At 50.3% G+C, this 17,502-nt stretch overlaps 4 protein-coding genes across 4 annotated transcripts; 3 read left to right on the forward strand and 1 right to left on the reverse strand.

Moving 5' to 3' along the window:
• The first annotated feature begins 215 nt into the window (after positions 1-215).
• On the forward strand, positions 216-1,430 carry LOC135934016 (ankyrin-1-like). Its single transcript, XM_065475506.1, has 2 exons — positions 216-248; positions 310-1,430. The coding sequence occupies exon 2, from the start codon at positions 340-342 to the stop codon at positions 1,354-1,356; it is 1,017 nt and encodes a 338-aa protein (XP_065331578.1). The 5' UTR covers positions 216-248; positions 310-339; the 3' UTR covers positions 1,357-1,430.
• A 1,650-nt stretch (positions 1,431-3,080) lies between these two features.
• Positions 3,081-4,626, forward strand: LOC135947995 (uncharacterized). Its single transcript, XM_065497029.1, has 4 exons — positions 3,081-3,645; positions 3,743-3,804; positions 3,865-4,068; positions 4,126-4,626. Exons 1-4 carry the CDS (start codon positions 3,517-3,519, stop codon positions 4,202-4,204), a joined length of 474 nt encoding a protein of 157 aa, XP_065353101.1. The 5' UTR covers positions 3,081-3,516; the 3' UTR covers positions 4,205-4,626.
• Positions 4,627-10,133: 5,507 nt separating this feature from the next.
• On the forward strand, positions 10,134-11,356 carry LOC135948397 (uncharacterized). Its single transcript, XM_065497627.1, has 4 exons — positions 10,134-10,324; positions 10,376-10,478; positions 10,535-10,783; positions 10,847-11,356. Exons 1-4 carry the CDS (start codon positions 10,263-10,265, stop codon positions 11,141-11,143), a joined length of 711 nt encoding a protein of 236 aa, XP_065353699.1. The 5' UTR covers positions 10,134-10,262; the 3' UTR covers positions 11,144-11,356.
• Positions 11,345-17,293, reverse strand: LOC135948395 (uncharacterized). Its single transcript, XM_065497625.1, has 12 exons — positions 16,352-17,293; positions 15,930-16,065; positions 15,764-15,863; positions 15,041-15,648; positions 14,880-14,951; positions 14,592-14,780; positions 14,279-14,536; positions 12,339-14,217; positions 12,039-12,215; positions 11,896-11,982; positions 11,625-11,846; positions 11,345-11,571 (listed from the first exon to the last, which is right to left on the reverse strand). The coding sequence occupies exons 1-12, from the start codon at positions 16,991-16,993 to the stop codon at positions 11,520-11,522; spliced, it is 4,422 nt and encodes a 1,473-aa protein (XP_065353697.1). The 5' UTR covers positions 16,994-17,293; the 3' UTR covers positions 11,345-11,519.
• Positions 17,294-17,502: the final 209 nt, after the last annotated feature.

Raw genomic sequence — 17,502 nt, forward strand, 5'->3', positions numbered from 1 at the left:
TTTTAATGAATACCTCCCTACCAGCGGGTGGTTACGGTGCTATTTGTCAGCCTGGGCGCCTTGTCATGGCGCCCCTAAGGTCCGTAGCAGGCCAGAACGTTGTACAACAGTACCTTCTGCTAGCCTGCCTAAGTCGTCACTAAATTTCCACTCAAATATTTTTTTTGCAGGTTTTGTCCCGAGCAACGCCGTAGTTTTCAAACTACATTGAAATAAAGGACCCTAGGAAGCAAATTATTTCAATTACTGTAAGATTTAATTGTTTTTTAATTTAATAATTTTAAGATTCTAAATTTAATTTATTTACAGGAGAAATTCATCCGAGTCTTCTGAGATTTAATGAAAATGAGGCCATTTATGGGTAGCGAGGACACCAAACATTTTGAAGATAAATTGAAAGAGGGTAAGAAACACCCTTTCATGGTTGAGGCCTACAAAGGAAACCTGACAGACTTCCTCGATTCGATATCAAACAATGACAGATATCTTGATGTAACCACATATTCCGGCCTCACGGTTATGCATTTCGTCGCTCTGAACACAGAGCACAACATTCCCATGGCCATCTATTTAGAAAATCGACCATATTTCAATGCCTCGCATCTCTCGAAGAAAGACTGCGACGGAGAAGAGCCGATCCACTACGCCATCAGAGTGGGAAACTACGAATTCGCTCGATATGTGATCAGAATAAGGTGGCCGAAGCCTACAAACTTGCTGCACTTCTTTGTGATGCAGGACAACCTGAACTTTGCCAAGTTGGTGCACTCTGAGTCTAACCGCGAAATAAGATTCCTCAATTCTAAAAGGAAAACTCTGCTGCACTACGCGGCACAGTACTCTGGAAGGGAAATGTGCGAGTGGCTTGTCGAAAAGGGTGCAAGTATCCATATCAGGACGCTCGGGAGAGGAGCTACGGTGGTCCACTTTGCCACGAAGAATAAAAACATCAATCGCAGGCACAGCATCATCGCTTTCTTCAAATCTTTGGATAAGAACTTGCTCGACGTTGCAGACGCCAATGGCGAGACGCCACTGCACTGGGCACTCAGACATGAGTATCTTCCGATTGCTGACTCCCTTCTTGAAATTGGCGGCCATCATTGCGCCAAAAACAAAAAATACAAGGATCTGTTACTTTTGAGCGAAAGCAAGGACCAAATAAAACAGGTCGAATTAGTGCTCCAAAGGCGCAAGGGTTCCATCAAAATAGTGTGCATGAAAGGGCGGACAACCGCGACACACAAGAGACACTTGAAGAACAGGAAGCAGTGGCTCATCAAGAGAAACGTCAAGCCCTCACATTTTAGAAAGATGATCGGCGCTAACTTTCTTCAAAAACCTCTCAGCTTATAAGATGAAAACATCAGAAACTATCTCATTCAACGACGCATATTCTGTGACTCCACTAGATTCTGAGGCATTTACAATTTTAAAATATGTTGGTGGTTTTCTTTAAATAAAATGTCACACAATAGCAGAACAATTTGATTGCATTTTATTTGCTGTATATGCCATACTTGTTTTCTCGACATCGTATTTTAAACGTAACCATTTTAATTAAACAAAATTTTCTTTAAATATTTTCATAATAAGTTATAGACATGATAATTTGAACGGTCTTTATATACTTCATCAGAATTTTATTTAATATTGAAAAATATCAATAACTTAAAAGACCTAATGGAGATGGAGGCAGATCACGGCCACTTGACCTTAAAACACTGTACAATGCTATCCAGCGTTGCCATTTTCTTTCAAGGTCAAGCTGCCGTGATCCGCCTCCTGAAACCAAATTTTCCCATACATGTTCCTATCGATTCATGTGGTTCTCACAGTGTATGGGGTAAATAATATATAATATATTTTTCGACCCCTTAAATTTGATTTGACGTGCGAGCGCGCGCATTGCTTGAACCTTTCGCTACTGCACAAGCGTCACCCCTCTGACGTCACAGCCATGCTTCTTGGCATTGGCAGCTGAGAGAGCTGTGACGTCAGAGGGATGAGGTTCATGTCTTGCGCGCGCCAAAGCAACGTACGTTTTGCCTTGCGCCTCTGCTCGCATGTAACAAAACATTTTTCGGTCGGAAAAATAATTTACCCCATCTATATCGACCCTTAGGAATTGATTGGAACGTTAAAAAATGTGGTATAAATTTGTGCAAGAAATACCGAATATTGAAATGAAAGCAATTGACCAGTTGCATAAACCCTTAGTGTTCAAAGAAGCCGCCAACAGATGGCGCAACCACAGACTTTCTTAAAAACTTTTGTTTTAAGCAGTATTAAGGCATTTCCGCTGCGATTTCAGACTCAATCTAGCTATATTGCATTCTTTAATTAATTTTCTTTTTTATTTGACGTGCTGATAACCAAAATCGGTTCAGCCATTCGCCGTAGAAACGTTGGAAAAGATTTTTTTTTATTTCAAAAAATAGTTTTTCACGATTCTACGGCGATTGGCCGAGCCGATTTTGGTTTTCAGAACGTCAAAAAAGCATATTATAATTATTGAAGAATGCACAGTAGCTAGATTGAGTCTGAAATCGCAGCGGAAGTGCCTTAAAAGCGAAAGTCTACGGTGGCGCCATCTGTTGGCGGCTTCGAACACTTAAGGGTTTATGCAACTGGTGAATTTGCCGGGATCTTCATGTGTCCTTTTTTTCTTAGTGAGAAAGTGGGAATCCCGGCCGATATATATGACCGAATTTCTGTGCAAGACCTATTAGTCAAGACTCGATATTTTCGAGGTATCTTTCGATGTGGTTATCTTCTTCGTGCATGGACGACCGCATGTCGCTTTTGAGTGGTGTTTTCTTCGAGCAGGTGGAGCAGATAAAAGTTCATTACCCATCGCGCGGTGGTGATTGGTGATCTTTGGTTGCTTGGCTTTGCGCAGATCACGCCGAGGATAGCCACGAAAAGAATTATATAAAATCACTGCCGTTTCAACTTTCTAATTTTAATTTATACCCAAGAATTTGTGCTTAATCTTAACACAATTAAAATCGAATAATAAATTTGATTAATAGACTCGCTAGAAAAGTTAATAGTCATAATCAATTACAAGAGTATTTGAGTAGTGTCACTTATAGCATCATTTCTGTCACTTGTGGCATCTGTTGTTAAAATTCTGTCACTTATAGCATCCTATCAAAGATGCCATAAGTGACGGAAAAGATGCTATAAGTGACAGTCACTTATGGCATCACGCGAAAAATACATAAACAAACGATTTCTTAGGTTGGCAGCACTTAGGCGTGGCCTGTGGTGGGGCGGTACTGGGCGGAGCTACTATTTCGGTTCGCGACGCGTTCACCGGCCGGAAGAACCGTTGCGCAATAATCGTAACCGGTTTTTTATACGGGATCACCGAGTTGGAGGTGGGTGCTGCATCGCTGAAACAACTGAGCATCGGCATCCGCACCACCATTTTGTGCTTCGTTGTCAGCGTTTTTAGACCGCGTGCGGCTGCATTTTTTATTATTTCGTGTGTTTTGAGTGCTTTTTGGAATGGAAAACGGGCGTGATCAGTGCTCCCTGGACTGGAGGTTCGACCTGAGTCGTGTGAAGGACGCGATACAGAAGGATGAGTTGGACAAGAGGCGATGCGCGAACGAGCGGCTGCCTGGTTTCAGTGCGGTAAGTGTTGTCCCTGATTATTTGCATGCTGTTTGTAGTGTATTAGCTGATGGAGGTTAGTAATTGAAGGGTGACATTGGTTTTGGAATGTTTACAGGTGCTCCCTGGTTGTTTTTCTGCAGTGCAGATTGGGAAAATCGAGGGGTCCGGTTTGGGAATGTAAGTAGATGGAATGTATTTGTAGATGGGTGGGTTATTTAGCATGCTAAATCGTTTCAGGCGGCTCCCGGAAAGCCAGCAGGGCTACCGCGATCTGAACCGGAGGTGCCGAGAAAGACAAAACCAATATCATACCCTGGATTCCAGGGTCCGGACAACGCACGAGGGCCGGCATCTATTTGTATCGCGCCGTAGCATTAGGATGCACGATTTGGCAATGATTCCGGCGTACGTAAAGGATGCCGAATCGGAACTGGAGTATTCGTAAGTGGTCATGGGAGACGTATTTCAATTTTAAAAGACATGAATGGTGTTATGTAGGTACGAAGATCACCTGAATCTGCTAGGGATTGAAAATTGGGTATTCCGTGGGGATCGATCAATGCTCTTGCCAAGGTAGGATTGTAGACGAAGGGTTGTACTTTCAGTTTCTTTACCTGGCAGGTGATTGAAGGATGTCTGGAGGCATGCAGCATAATTTGTTTAATTATAATATAACCAATTGTTCTTTTCCCAGATGTGTGAGTGTGTGTGTGTGTATGTGTGTCCGAATGGATTTATTTTCAGGCATGTCAGAGTCCAGACGGTGGCACGAGAGGTGCAGTAGTCAGTCTGAGACGTCCTGCCAGCAGCCGTGCCAAGGCTGGAGCACCTCTGGGGCATGCTGCAGTGAGAGGCGGTTGCCCTGGGCGCCCTGCTAGCCGCCAAACACCTCGAAGCTGGCAGTTGGAGAGTGGTTGGCGACCGAGCTGGGTGGCGAAGGAGTTGTCTGCGTGTGGGGTGAGTGAAAACTGTTTTGCATGTGCAATATGTGTTTGGCATTCAGCTGTGGCCTTCCTTATTGCGCCATGTTGTGTTTTTTGTGCGCTGTGACTGATTCACTTTGATTTCAGGCATGTGAGAGTCCAGACGGTGGCACGAGAGGTGCAGCAGTCAGTCTGAGACGCCCCGCCAGCAGCCTTGCCAAGGCTGGGAGTCCCCAGGAGCACCTCTGGGGCATGCTGCAGTGAGAGGCGGTTGCCCTGGGCGCCCTGCTAGCCGCCAAACACCTCGAAGCTGGCAGTTGGAGAGTGGTTGGCGACCGAGCTGGGTGGCGAAGGAGTTGTCTGCGTGTGGGGTGAGTGAAAACTGTTTTGCATGTGCAAAATGTGTTTGGCATTCAGCTGTGGCCTTCCTTATTGCGCCATGTTGTGTTTTTTGTGCGCTGTGACTGATTCACTTTGATTTCAGGCATGTGAGAGTCCAGACGGTGGCACGAGAGGTGCAGCAGTCAGTCTGAGACGCCCCGCCAGCAGCCTTGCCAAGGCTGGGAGTCCCCAGGAGCACCTCTGGGGCATGCTGCAGTGAGAGGCGGTTGCCCTGGGCGCCCTGCTAGCCGCCAAACACCTCGAAGCTGGCAGTTGGAGAGTGGTTGGCGACCGAGCTGGGTGGCGACGGAGTTGTCTGCGTGTGGGGTGAGTGAAAACTGTTTTGCATGTGCAAAATGTGTTTGGCATTCAGCTGTGGCCTTCCTTATTGCGCCATGTTGTGTTTTTTGTGCGCTGTGACTGATTCACTTTGATTTCAGGCATGTGAGAGTCCAGACGGTGGCACGAGAGGTGCAGCAGTCAGTCTGAGACGCCCCGCCAGCAGCCTTGCCAAGGCTGGGAGTCCCCAGGAGCACCTCTGGGGCATGCTGCAGTGAGAGGCGGTTGCCCTGGGCGCCCTGCTAGCCGCCAAACACCTCGAAGCTGGCAGTTGGAGAGTGGTTGGCGACCGAGCTGGGTGGCGAAGGAGTTGTCTGCGTGTGGGGTGAGTGAAAACTGTTTTGCATGTGCAAAATGTGTTTGGCATTCAGCTGTGGCCTTCCTTATTGCGCCATGTTGTGTTTTTTGTGCGCTGTGACTGATTCACTTTGATTTCAGGCATGTGAGAGTCCAGACGGTGGCACGAGAGGTGCAGCAGTCAGTCTGAGACGCCCCGCCAGCAGCCTTGCCAAGGCTGGGAGTCCCCAGGAGCACCTCTGGGGCATGCTGCAGTGAGAGGCGGTTGCCCTGGGCGCCCTGCTAGCCGCCAAACACCTCGAAGCTGGCAGTTGGAGAGTGGTTGGCGACCGAGCTGGGTGGCGACGGAGTTGTCTGCGTGTGGGGTGAGTGAAAACTGTTTTGCATGTGCAAAATGTGTTTGGCATTCAGCTGTGGCCTTCCTTATTGCGCCATGTTGTGTTTTTTGTGCGCTGTGACTGATTCACTTTGATTTCAGGCATGTGAGAGTCCAGACGGTGGCACGAGAGGTGCAGCAGTCAGTCTGAGACGCCCCGCCAGCAGCCTTGGCAAGGCTGGGAGTCCCCAGGAGCACCTCTGGGGCATGCTGCAGTGAGAGGCGGTTGCCCTGGGCGCCCTGCTAGCCGCCAAACACCTCGAAGCTGGCAGTTGGAGAGTGGTTGGCGACCGAGCTGGGTGGCGAAGGAGTTGTCTGCGTGTGGGGTGAGTGAAAACTGTTTTGCATGTGCAATATGTGTTTGGCATTCAGCTGTGGCCTTCCTTATTGCGCCATGTTGTGTTTTTTGTGCGCTGTGACTGATTCACTTTGATTTCAGGCATGTGAGAGTCCAGACGGTGGCACGAGAGGTGCAGCAGTCAGTCTGAGACGCCCCGCCAGCAGCCTTGCCAAGGCTGGGAGTCCCCAGGAGCACCTCTGGGGCATGCTGCAGTGAGAGGCGGTTGCCCTGGGCGCCCTGCTAGCCGCCAAACACCTCGAAGCTGGCAGTTGGAGAGTGGTTGGCGACCGAGCTGGGTGGCGACGGAGTTGTCTGCGTGTGGGGTGAGTGAAAACTGTTTTGCATGTGCAAAATGTGTTTGGCATTCAGCTGTGGCCTTCCTTATTGCGCCATGTTGTGTTTTTTGTGCGCTGTGACTGATTCACTTTGATTTCAGGCATGTGAGAGTCCAGACGGTGGCACGAGAGGTGCAGCAGTCAGTCTGAGACGCCCCGCCAGCAGCCTTGCCAAGGCTGGGAGTCCCCAGGAGCACCTCTGGGGCATGCTGCAGTGAGAGGCGGTTGCCCTGGGCGCCCTGCTAGCCGCCAAACACCTCGAAGCTGGCAGTTGGAGAGTGGTTGGCGACCGAGCTGGGTGGCGACGGAGTTGTCTGCGTGTGGGGTGAGTGAAAACTGTTTTGCATGTGCAAAATGTGTTTGGCATTCAGCTGTGGCCTTCCTTATTGCGCCATGTTGTGTTTTTTGTGCGCTGTGACTGATTCACTTTGATTTCAGGCATGTGAGAGTCCAGACGGTGGCACGAGAGGTGCAGCAGTCAGTCTGAGACGCCCCGCCAGCAGCCTTGCCAAGGCTGGGAGTCCCCAGGAGCACCTCTGGGGCATGCTGCAGTGAGAGGCGGTTGCCCTGGGCGCCCTGCTAGCCGCCAAACACCTCGAAGCTGGCAGTTGGAGAGTGGTTGGCGACCGAGCTGGGTGGCGAAGGAGTTGTCTGCGTGTGGGGTGAGTGAAAACTGTTTTGCATGTGCAATATGTGTTTGGCATTCAGCTGTGGCCTTCCTTATTGCGCCATGTTGTGTTTTTTGTGCGCTGTGACTGATTCACTTTGATTTCAGGCATGTGAGAGTCCAGACGGTGGCACGAGAGGTGCAGCAGTCAGTCTGAGACGCCCCGCCAGCAGCCTTGCCAAGGCTGGGAGTCCCCAGGAGCACCTCTGGGGCATGCTGCAGTGAGAGGCGGTTGCCCTGGGCGCCCTGCTAGCCGCCAAACACCTCGAAGCTGGCAGTTGGAGAGTGGTTGGCGACCGAGCTGGGTGGCGACGGAGTTGTCTGCGTGTGGGGTGAGTGAAAACTGTTTTGCATGTGCAAAATGTGTTTGGCATTCAGCTGTGGCCTTCCTTATTGCGCCATGTTGTGTTTTTTGTGCGCTGTGACTGATTCACTTTGATTTCAGGCATGTGAGAGTCCAGACGGTGGCACGAGAGGTGCAGCAGTCAGTCTGAGACGTCCCGCCAGCAGCCGTGCCAAGGCTGGAGCACCTCTGGGGCATGCTGCAGTGAGAGGCGGTTGCCCTGGGCGCCCTGCTAGCCGCCAAACACCTCGAAGCTGGCAGTTGGAGAGTGGTTGGCGACCGAGCTGGGTGGCGACGGAGTTGTCTGCGTGTGGGGTGAGTGAAAACTGTTTTGCATGTGCAAAATGTGTTTGGCATTCAGCTGTGGCCTTCCTTATTGCGCCATGTTGTGTTTTTTGTGCGCTGTGACTGATTCACTTTGATTTCAGGCATGTGAGAGTCCAGACGGTGGCACGAGAGGTGCAGCAGTCAGTCTGAGACGTCCCGCCAGCAGCCGTGCCAAGGCTGGAGCACCTCTGGGGCATGCTGCAGTGAGAGGCGGTTGCCCTGGGCGCCCTGCTAGCCGCCAAACACCTCGAAGCTGGCAGTTGGAGAGTGGTTGGCGACCGAGCTGGGTGGCGAAGGAGTTGTCTGCGTGTGGGGTGAGTGAAAACTGTTTTGCATGTGCAAAATGTGTTTGGCATTCAGCTGTGGCCTTCCTTATTGCGCCATGTTGTGTTTTTTGTGCGCTGTGACTGATTCACTTTGATTTCAGGCATGTGAGAGTCCAGACGGTGGCACGAGAGGTGCAGCAGTCAGTCTGAGACGCCCCGCCAGCAGCCTTGCCAAGGCTGGGAGTCCCCAGGAGCACCTCTGGGGCATGCTGCAGTGAGAGGCGGTTGCCCTGGGCGCCCTGCTAGCCGCCAAACACCTCGAAGCTGGCAGTTGGAGAGTGGTTGGCGACCGAGCTGGGTGGCGAAGGAGTTGGGAGGAAGGCAGGGTTAGTACGAGCTGTTCGATAGCAGCGTGCCCTCCCGGTGTGCTTGCCTGCGGTGTTCCTTTTGCTTGTGGTTGACCGACTGAGTGGTAATGCTTTTCTGCGTGACCTAACGTTTAGCAGGTGGAAATGTGAAATTGTTTTACTCCTGTACGATTTGCTGAAAATGATTTAACCCAGTGTGCCAATGTGGTGTGTGTGTGTGTGTGTGTGTGTGTGTGTGTGTGTCTGTGCATTTAGGTGGTAGCTGAAATGGTTGCTGAGCAATTTTCATTTTGCGGGGGATGTATGATATGTGGGGAAACGATTGTTGTGGTATCCTTTTGAAATAATTGTTTTTCTCCAGCGTCATCACCGGCCTGTACCTCGACCTCGCGAAGCTGGAGACCCTCCTGGACAGAGCTGGTGGCATTGCCAAGGTGACATGCATTGACCAAGGCCGACCAGACCGACGAGCTGTATGGGAGGCACGACTGGAAGTGGAGCCGACACCTGAAGTCTACGTCTGCCTCGAAGCAACTGTTGGCGAGTGGTGTCAGCTCGAGGTTATTGGCGGCAGGCCCGTTGGTGGTACGTATCATTTTTTTAATTGACTGCTTAGGTGTAATTGTTGCAACTGCAGGCAAGATGCTGGTGAGGAGCCATGACCGTGGGACAGTTACGCTCACCGAGGGTGACGGAGCCAAGCTGTTGGACCGGGAGCTCCTTGTTGCCCTGTGGAACCAGCGGTGCCGCCTGCAGTTCCTGCCAACCTTGGTGGGGCACCGTCTTAGGGTCACCGGCTCCGTCGATGGATTGAGTGCCCTTGCCGACTACTTCCAGGGAGGTGGCTTGGGAACAAAGGAGTGCGGCATCCCACTGGTGAGAAATCACTTTGATTGTGTGTTGATAGCTTTACTGACCCAATTGTTTCTGCCGCAGGTTGACGACCACCATCTTGCAGCGCTGAAGCGAGGAGAGGGATTCATGGACGAGATGCTCAACCAGGAGCAGAGGAGGGCTGTGGTGGAGATCCTGGAGCACAGGCGGCCCCACGTCCCATACCTGCTGGTCGGCCCCCCAGGAACGGGAAAATCCGCAACCTTGGACGAGGTCGTGCTTCAGTTGGCTACCCACCACAAGGAGAAGAGGACACTTGACGCTCTGTGAGATCTTATTGGTTTGTGTAACTTGTTAACTAATTGATTTTCCTTTGTTTTCAGCATCTACTACGTGGTCCCGTCCAACCTGGGGGTTCGGTCGACCGCCGAAAGGTTGTTGCGGTTGGGAATGAGGAGCGAGCAACTGGTGCGCCTCTACTCGGAGCATGAGCACGTGAAGGGGACCGACCCCCTCAGAGACATCTCGCAGCGAGCTTCCCGGATGCAACACCTCATCACCACCAGCGTGGTCATCGGGACCCCCATCGCCATTGCTCGCATCGGGCTGACCCTTGGTGAGAGGAATCCACCGCCCCTTCTGTTGCTGGTAAGTTTTAATCAATTGTACAATTTTGTTTTGATTACATTTCATTTTTTTTTAAACTGGACGAGGCAGCCTACATCAAGCTGGGAGAGGCCTTTGCGGCTCTGACGGCGAATGGAGAGCCTGTGCAGACTGTGCTTGCCGGGGACCGGAAGCAGCTTCGGCCACGCTGTTTCAGCAAGGTGGCCGAAAGCATGCATGGCAAGTACAGTCTGTTCGATTTGGCCGCCGACAGTGGATTCTTCGAGGATGATGGGTAAGTAGCATTGAGGCTGGATGGAACGGTAATTACCTAATCATGTTTCAGATTGAGGCCGAAGGAGGGGCTTGGTGTGATGCTGCGTCTCAACTATCGGGCCCACGAGAAGTTGGTGAGGGAGGTCTCCTGCCTGTTTTACAACGGACTGATGGTAAGCATGACATGCTCGAGTGACTGTTTTGTTATGACTTTTGTTTTGCATTTCAGATCCCTGGCCCAGCTAGCCTCCCCTCCAACAGCCTGCTGCTGCTGCGTTTCGGGCTGGAGAGACTGGGACTCGACGCGAACCAGAGCGCCATCCGCTGGGTGGACATTGATGGTGCAATGCAACGCGACCCCCTCACCAGGTCCCTCTTCAACGTAGTGGAAGCCGACGCTGTGGTGTCCGTGGTGGACTCGCTGTGCCGGTGCATCCCCCCCCAACAGGTTACGGTGCTTGCACCGTACCGTAAGCAGGTATGTTGTGTGCCGAATTGTAACTAGTGGTGCAATGTTGATAATTCTTCGTCTATGTTTCAGGTGGCGGTGCTCCGGGAGAAGCTCCCCCGTGACATCACTGTCTTCACTGCGGACGAGGTGATAGGCCAGGAGCGGCCTGTAATTGTGGTGTCACTGGTACGAAGCGACCGTGGAGAAGACAACGCGCGTGATCATGGGGTGGGCTTCTTGAGGGAGCCAAACAGGGTCAATGTTCTGATCAGCCGTGCCAAGGAGATCGTGATCCTGGTAGGCTCCAGGGCCCACTTCATCAGGAGTGGTGTTGGCTTTTGGGGAATCCTCCCAACCAGGACTGAACCCCTCCCGGCACAGTTCTAAACATGCTACTTATTTATTTCCAACTTTTCGGGACTTATTGGTGATTTCATATGGCGTGAAACGCTTCCCTTTGAATAATTACCTCGACACTGTTTTTGATACTAATCTTATGAATTTTGATAACCTTATTTTACATGTAATGATATATAATGTATTTTGAACTGACCATACTTGGTGACCTTAGACACATAAACTAGTGAATCCTTGAAATAACTGGTTGACGGTTTTTATTACACGTACTTCCTAGGCACAACCATTCACATGAGCATTTAACAGAGGAGGAAGTAACAATTGGTAACAAATGAAAGGAGAATAAAGCGTGATCCTTACATAACTGGGCATTGGTTGGCAACAAACAAAACTTCTAGTTAGAATATTACTGAACTTTCTTTGGGCGTCCTCTTTTCTTCTCAGGCAAACTTGAAACCCTGGAGAAACATTGAGTTAACTGAATTTGTTTCAACACTTCTATAAGAAATACCTGGTAATGCTGGAACTTGCGCGCTTCTTGGGAAACCGTTTTTCCTGGTTTGAGATGTCAGCAGCAGCGTCACTGTCTGCCGTCACAGGGGCAGATGCTTCCTTTCCTTTGGCAACAGTTTTGTTCTTGGAGCCCCGCGGTCGGCCTGGGCGTCGTTTCTGTGGCACCGTCAACGTGGGAACCTGTACCTGCGCTTCTGCATTGCTAGTTTCATGCACGGATCTGTAAGGTGGTGTTAGCTTTGCGAATCTAGTCAGTTGAATTAAATTACCCTGAATCAGCCGAGATGTTGGTCTCTGCGGCGGACTCATTGCTGCTCGTTTCAGTTTCTTCTGCCTCACTTTCGGACTGCGCTGCTCTGTTAAAGTGATCATTATAAGTTACTCATCCAGCCATCAAGATCCCTTGTTATACTTTTTCGTTTTCTTGCGTAGCGTCGGTTTATTCGGAGCTCTGACCTTGTTCTTGCTCCCGGGTTTGCGTCCCCGCCGTGGTTTAGTCGGCTGTGGTTTCACAGCAAGCTCTGCCTCTGCGGCTTCCTCATCCACGTCCTCAAAGAGAATGGCATCTTGGAGGTCCTCGATGCTGAAGCTGATGGAAGAAGGAGAAAGGTAATGTTAATACGTGGAATAGGGGGAAACGTGGAAGAAGATTTTTTTCAGCCGGTAAATCATAGGCGGCTGTCCAAGTTTTGTTTACGGGAAATACACTTACTCGTCTTCCGGGTCAGCATTGTCCGGTTGGGCAGCGGTTGTTCTGATCTCTGCTGCCTGTTCCAAGGTGGTTCCCTTGTGCTTTTGAATGTTACCATCTTGGAAAATCTCTAGTGCTCTGCCGACCATCAGATTGAAACCAAGGCCCGTCGGAAGATCGTAGTACTGGTCGTGGACCGTGATTGAGTGTCCCATCAACAGGCACAGGAGCTTCTTTGAAGGTCCGCTAAGCTCCATCTGGCCCAAAGTTGTCGCGAAGGTCGTCCTGATGGCACGCGCCCTGAGGTCATCAGGTCGTTCTGCAAGGCACGCTTCAGCAGCTGCTTTCTGCGGCCCTCTCACGTCCATCGGTTTTCCGTTTTTCGTGCCGAACAGGTAAATGCAACTCTCCGGAATGCCCGCCGCAGCACGCACTCCTTTGTCAGACAGGGTTGTGAAGTAGTCGCGCCATTCTGGTTTTAAGAGGGAAAGAACTTTGGTAGACCCTTTCCCGGTGGAGGTAAGCACGTCGTACCGCTCGGCCAGTTCTTGTTGCGCTTTTGATAGCGCATCGCTGTTCTTCCCCGAGTAATTGTTTCTCTCCTCATAGTTCTGCAGAGTAACGAAGCTTCCCTCAGTCGCCCTGCGAGCGTTGAAGGAACAGAAAGCCAGGTTCAAATGTGTTGCCAACGCCTTGTAGTGACACTCAAACTCTGACTCTTTCTTCGCTTTCTGCAGGTGAATGTGGTGGTAGCTGCACATTCCTTCAAGGTGCGCGTTGTAGAGTTGCAGGTCGTGGGGTGACACGTGCGTCTTGTGGAGCTTCTCGCTGTTTTTCTTCTGCTTTGCAGCCCTTGTTGTCGTATAAATACGGTACCTCTTAGTTTCCAGGTATTCGATCAGCAACCGGCACTCTTCGGTCCACAATTTACGCTCGGCTTCGTCCTCGAACCGCTCCTGCTGCAACTCACTCGCTACTTGTCTGATGAGTGAGCTGAGCGTCATGACGTCATTGGGCCGCTTGAAATCTACCCTGTTTTCCTCACCGCCGCAGATGGTGTGGATGACCTCGATGATTCGGTCAGTCTTGCTTGCCGGTCGGTTGCTGGGAAGCCCCTGCCAAACGGACCGCTTGCAGATGTCCCTCAGCGAGGTTACTAATCCAGGGATTTCTGCATGCACCTTGAAAGCGGTGTACAAAGCGTAGAGAAGGCGGATATTCCTCCGGCTGATTTGCACTCCGTTGTTGCCAGTTTCCTGCTGCAGGCCAAAATTTTTTACCACTCTGATCACCAGCTGATCATCTGTGATGATGAAGCTGGCGATCCTTTTGTCACGCATGTTGTTAAGGATTTTGTCCACCGCAACCGTGTAGCTCTGGTCCAAATTTGTCCGGAGTTGCTCAATGCGGTTCAACTCGAGCAGGTCAACCGGTGGTGCTGGTTCTCGGGCCTCAACGCCTCGCCGAGTGCGGCAAATCTGCAAGTGCCTCTTGAAATTGCGGCTCGTGTGAAGTGTCAGGCAGTAGGGGCACTTGTTTGTTGTGCGAACGCTGGCTGTCTGGCTGCGCCGCGACGGTACCAGCGTGCCCTGCCTGCACTGCAATACTGTGGCGTTGTGCTGCTCGTTACCAAGGAGCCGCAATTCACTGAAGAAAGCTCTCATTCGTTCCGCGGATGGCTTCGCAGCGTACAGATCTTGGATTTCTGGCTCCTGCATGTGGCCCAACCGCAGATGCCTCATGATGTTCCCCCTAAAGTTCTTTCCGCAGAAATAGCAATATTGGTTCTTTTTCACGCCGGCGGCAAGAGCCAAGATCTTGACGGGCGTGGTCTTCACCTTCTTGTGAGGGGACAGAGTAAGGCATGAACCGCCCATGGCGGCAAATCTTCTCGAACCAGCTGCAATTGGACAGTTGGTACCGTAAGAAAAAACTGCAGTCATTATTTTTACATTGCCTACCCGCTTTTGTGAATGTTTCGTAAACTTTTCTCGTGTGTTTCTTCAGTACCCCGCTGAACAGGTCGAATGCTCGCCACTCCGTGCCAGCATGCACGCCAAAGATGTATACCACTCCCTCTGCAGGATCAATATCCAGGGATTGAAAGGTAGATGTCAGGAAAGTGGCGCCTGGTGGCACAGACTGTGCTAGCAGTTGGTCCGCAGAGAGCAGTTCATTCATCAGTGCATAAAGGGCCTCTGTTGTGATGTACAGCTGGCCTGAAAAATTGCATCTTCACACTCCAAGGAGAGTTTACTTGGTTGCAATACTCACTGTAGACGATTTCAGCCTTACGGAGAACCTTCGGATCACCACTTCTGTCCTGGGTCAGCCGATGCAGCTCAGGAAGCGACTGCAGTCCTGGGGACTGGCTGTCTGCGATGAGGAAGAAGTCGGGCATGTCATTCTTCCTTTCCATAGAGAAGAAAGTAATCTTGATTAAGTGCAACTTGTCATGGGGCACTGAAATGCAAATACAACGCGTGTTAGAACTGGTGTTTCATTCTTTTAATCGCGGAATGAATTTGCAAGAACCACCAGGAAGATGGAGGTATTACTTACACTCATTGCCTGGCGTCGCAGGCACCGCGTCATTGATCACTTTCTTCTCAGGTGTTTGTTGATCAGTCCGAGCTAAAAAGTGGAAATTTTAAATGTACTTTCAGTCCAGGAAGCCGAGGAACCGTAGATAGACGCAATTATTCCCTCGGAAAGACTATTACCAATTATAGCCGCCTGGTTTCCCTGCGGCTTCGAAACTCGGCTGGCAGCCGCCTCATCTGTCATTTCTTGCGACGAGGAGTCATCCGACTCTGCTGTGTCTGTTGACGACTCGTCGAAGCCGGCTCGGATGGATTTGTGAGCGGCGCCCCATCTTGGGATTGCAACATCAGGGCCTTCCAACGGACGAGGCTTCTTCCTCTCGACCGGCTTCCACCCGCTGCATCCCGCTACTGGTTCGACTACAAACGAACGCGACACGAGGGATCGGCTTCCTTGGGTGTGTGCGCGCCTAGCACTGCCAAACTCGGCCGATTTTGTAGAGTGCGCGATGGCGGGTTCTTCACTCGAAGGCAGATGTCTCCCACACTGGCCACCAGGTGGCACAGGACTCATCAGTCTAGCGTACTCATAGTCCATTGGAGGGGAATCGAGCAGTGCGCGAGGCAGGAAATCACTTGTTCGACCAAACTGTCCCATGCTGGCGCCAGGAGTTGACAAAGCTGGCACCTGCTGGCCAGGTGTAGGTTGTGGCGCAGGCACAACCTTAGGAAGAGGCACCTCTAGAGGCGGCTCCGAAGTCATCCGGGCGCCAACAGACTGCCGAGAACTGTGCGAAATGAATTATTTTATTTTATTCGGTTCATTACATTAATTTTGTTGGCAGCGGCATTCAGCACATCAAAATGAGTTTACAGCGATTGCCAAGTAAACGGACAACTTACACTCGGGAGGCGAGCATTGCAATCAACTTCGTTTGGTAGCGGCTGATCTTCACTGCATCGTTCTTCGTCTTGCTCAGAACGCTGAAGGCGGCGCCAGACTCTGATAAAGAATGAATTGTTTCGTGCACCTTACTTGGAATTAATTCTCAAAACGGAATGTTCTTACCGCCAGAGAAGACAACCAAACTGTCATGGCCATCTTTGTTCTTGACAACGTCATTAAAGGTCGGGGGGATCGCATTTTTTTCAATCTTCTTCAGTGACACAACACCCTCAGTACTGACCAGCACCATGAACTTGAACTGCGCAAATCGGAACAGTTAATTAAATTCTTAAATGATACTGCGAAAGCTAGATTGACAATTGATTGCGTTCGAGAAATTAGAAGCAGATGACAATTTTAAAAAATCATTCACTTCACGGATCGCAAACAAGCGAAAGAACAATTATTTTTAGAAAATTGACGGTCCAAATCGATGAAACGTGCAAGTCCCAAGCAGAGATGCTTTTTCAGGTCGCTAGTAACTGCTTTCCTTATGAGGATGGCTCAAGAAATTGTTGAAATTCTCGATTTCAGAAAATTCTCACCTTGTCGGACTGCATGGCTGAACCGATTGAGCGGGGCGCGTGTTGCTTGGCGCGTAAATCCGCAAGGGCATTGCACATCCGCTGCACATCCACTGCAGATCCACTGCACATCCACTGCCAGAAGGGCCTGGCGCGAAAATCAGTTCTCCAGTTGTTACCAGTTGCAGATAGTAGCGTGGCCATTGTTGCATCACTCTGACTTGACACGAGGTGCAAATCACACAACTTGGAAATCGCAACTAACGGCCATCCGCTTCTATCTGGCCCTCCAATATGCTTCGTCGGACCAAGAAACCGTGTAACTGCACCCACTGCCTCGCGAAAGAGGAAACGGTGAGCTGTTATCCATGCAATGTCTGCGTACTGGGGCACAACACGTTGGACTGCTCGCCATTTCAGGTCATTCCAGCCATCCCAGAGAATCTTTGGGAGACCTACAAGGACGCTAGGAGGATGGAGGTCGATGCACAGATGAAGGTGCTCCACTTGGAAGTTGCAGTTCAGAATGCTACGCAGCGGCAAATGTACGAGTGCGAAGTGGAAATGGCCACGCTGAGACATGAAAGTGAGCAAATTTCGCGTACAATCCGGTGTAATTGTAATATAATGTGCGAACATCCCTTTCCAGTTAGAAAAGAGCATGATTTTTTCCAAAACCAGTTGGAATTCAAAACCCCTGGCGACATCAGCAAGGACGGAACGAAGGTTAGTAAAATTTTGGTTATCCGTCCCTCCATCGAGTATAATTTTTCACTAAATGACGCAACAAAAAATATTATATTGTAACACAACGCTCAAACATGTTATAATATTTGCTTACGAGTGAGTCAGTTGTTCAAAATTAGGAGGGGAAAAATTTTATTGGCCTCGTAGGGTATTCAAAAATAATAAAATCTCAGTCAGAATTGCAAACTCCCTCAAACATGCATTGCTTTCAGGTCTTATTTGTAGAATGTTGTCAAGGGACAGCCTTCCTCGACAAGGAATATGTCAATCTATGCTCGAGAGGCGCTCGGTCAGCTCGGGAGCTGTTGTGGCGGCTCGTGTGTCGTCATTTCACGGGACCCGCCATTATCACCTGCGGCATCGAAGAGGGACACGGCCTGCAACAACTCCATCCTCCTACGATGCACGCCATTTGCTGTCAGTAA

Source organism: Cloeon dipterum, chromosome 1 (assembly GCF_949628265.1).
Source record: "Cloeon dipterum chromosome 1, ieCloDipt1.1, whole genome shotgun sequence".
Classification (NCBI taxonomy): domain Eukaryota; kingdom Metazoa; phylum Arthropoda; class Insecta; order Ephemeroptera; family Baetidae; genus Cloeon; species Cloeon dipterum.

What these genes read in the sequence shown, in the direction of transcription:
- LOC135934016 (XM_065475506.1), top strand. Translation starts at nt 340, where the DNA reads ATGAAAATGAGGCCATTTATGGGTAGCGAGGACACCAAACATTTTGAA.
- LOC135947995 (XM_065497029.1), top strand. Translation starts at nt 3,517, where the DNA reads ATGGAAAACGGGCGTGATCAGTGCTCCCTGGACTGGAGGTTCGACCTG. An exon ending in GAGGGGTCCGGTTTGGGAAT is followed by an intron (nt 3,805 to 3,864) that starts GTAAGTAGATGG and finishes AAATCGTTTCAG; the next exon opens with GCGGCTCCCGGAAAGCCAGC. An exon ending in GAATCGGAACTGGAGTATTC is followed by an intron (nt 4,069 to 4,125) that starts GTAAGTGGTCAT and finishes GGTGTTATGTAG; the next exon opens with GTACGAAGATCACCTGAATC.
- LOC135948397 (XM_065497627.1), top strand. Translation starts at nt 10,263, where the DNA reads ATGCATGGCAAGTACAGTCTGTTCGATTTGGCCGCCGACAGTGGATTC. An exon ending in GGATTCTTCGAGGATGATGG is followed by an intron (nt 10,325 to 10,375) that starts GTAAGTAGCATT and finishes ATCATGTTTCAG; the next exon opens with ATTGAGGCCGAAGGAGGGGC. An exon ending in TGTTTTACAACGGACTGATG is followed by an intron (nt 10,479 to 10,534) that starts GTAAGCATGACA and finishes TTTGCATTTCAG; the next exon opens with ATCCCTGGCCCAGCTAGCCT.
- LOC135948395 (XM_065497625.1), bottom strand. Translation starts at nt 16,993, where the DNA reads ATGCTCTTTTCTAACTGGAAAGGGATGTTCGCACATTATATTACAATT. An exon ending in CAGCCATGCAGTCCGACAAG is followed by an intron (nt 16,066 to 16,351) that starts GTGAGAATTTTC and finishes CGATTTGCGCAG; the next exon opens with TTCAAGTTCATGGTGCTGGT. An exon ending in GCAATGCTCGCCTCCCGAGT is followed by an intron (nt 15,649 to 15,763) that starts GTAAGTTGTCCG and finishes CATTTCGCACAG; the next exon opens with TTCTCGGCAGTCTGTTGGCG.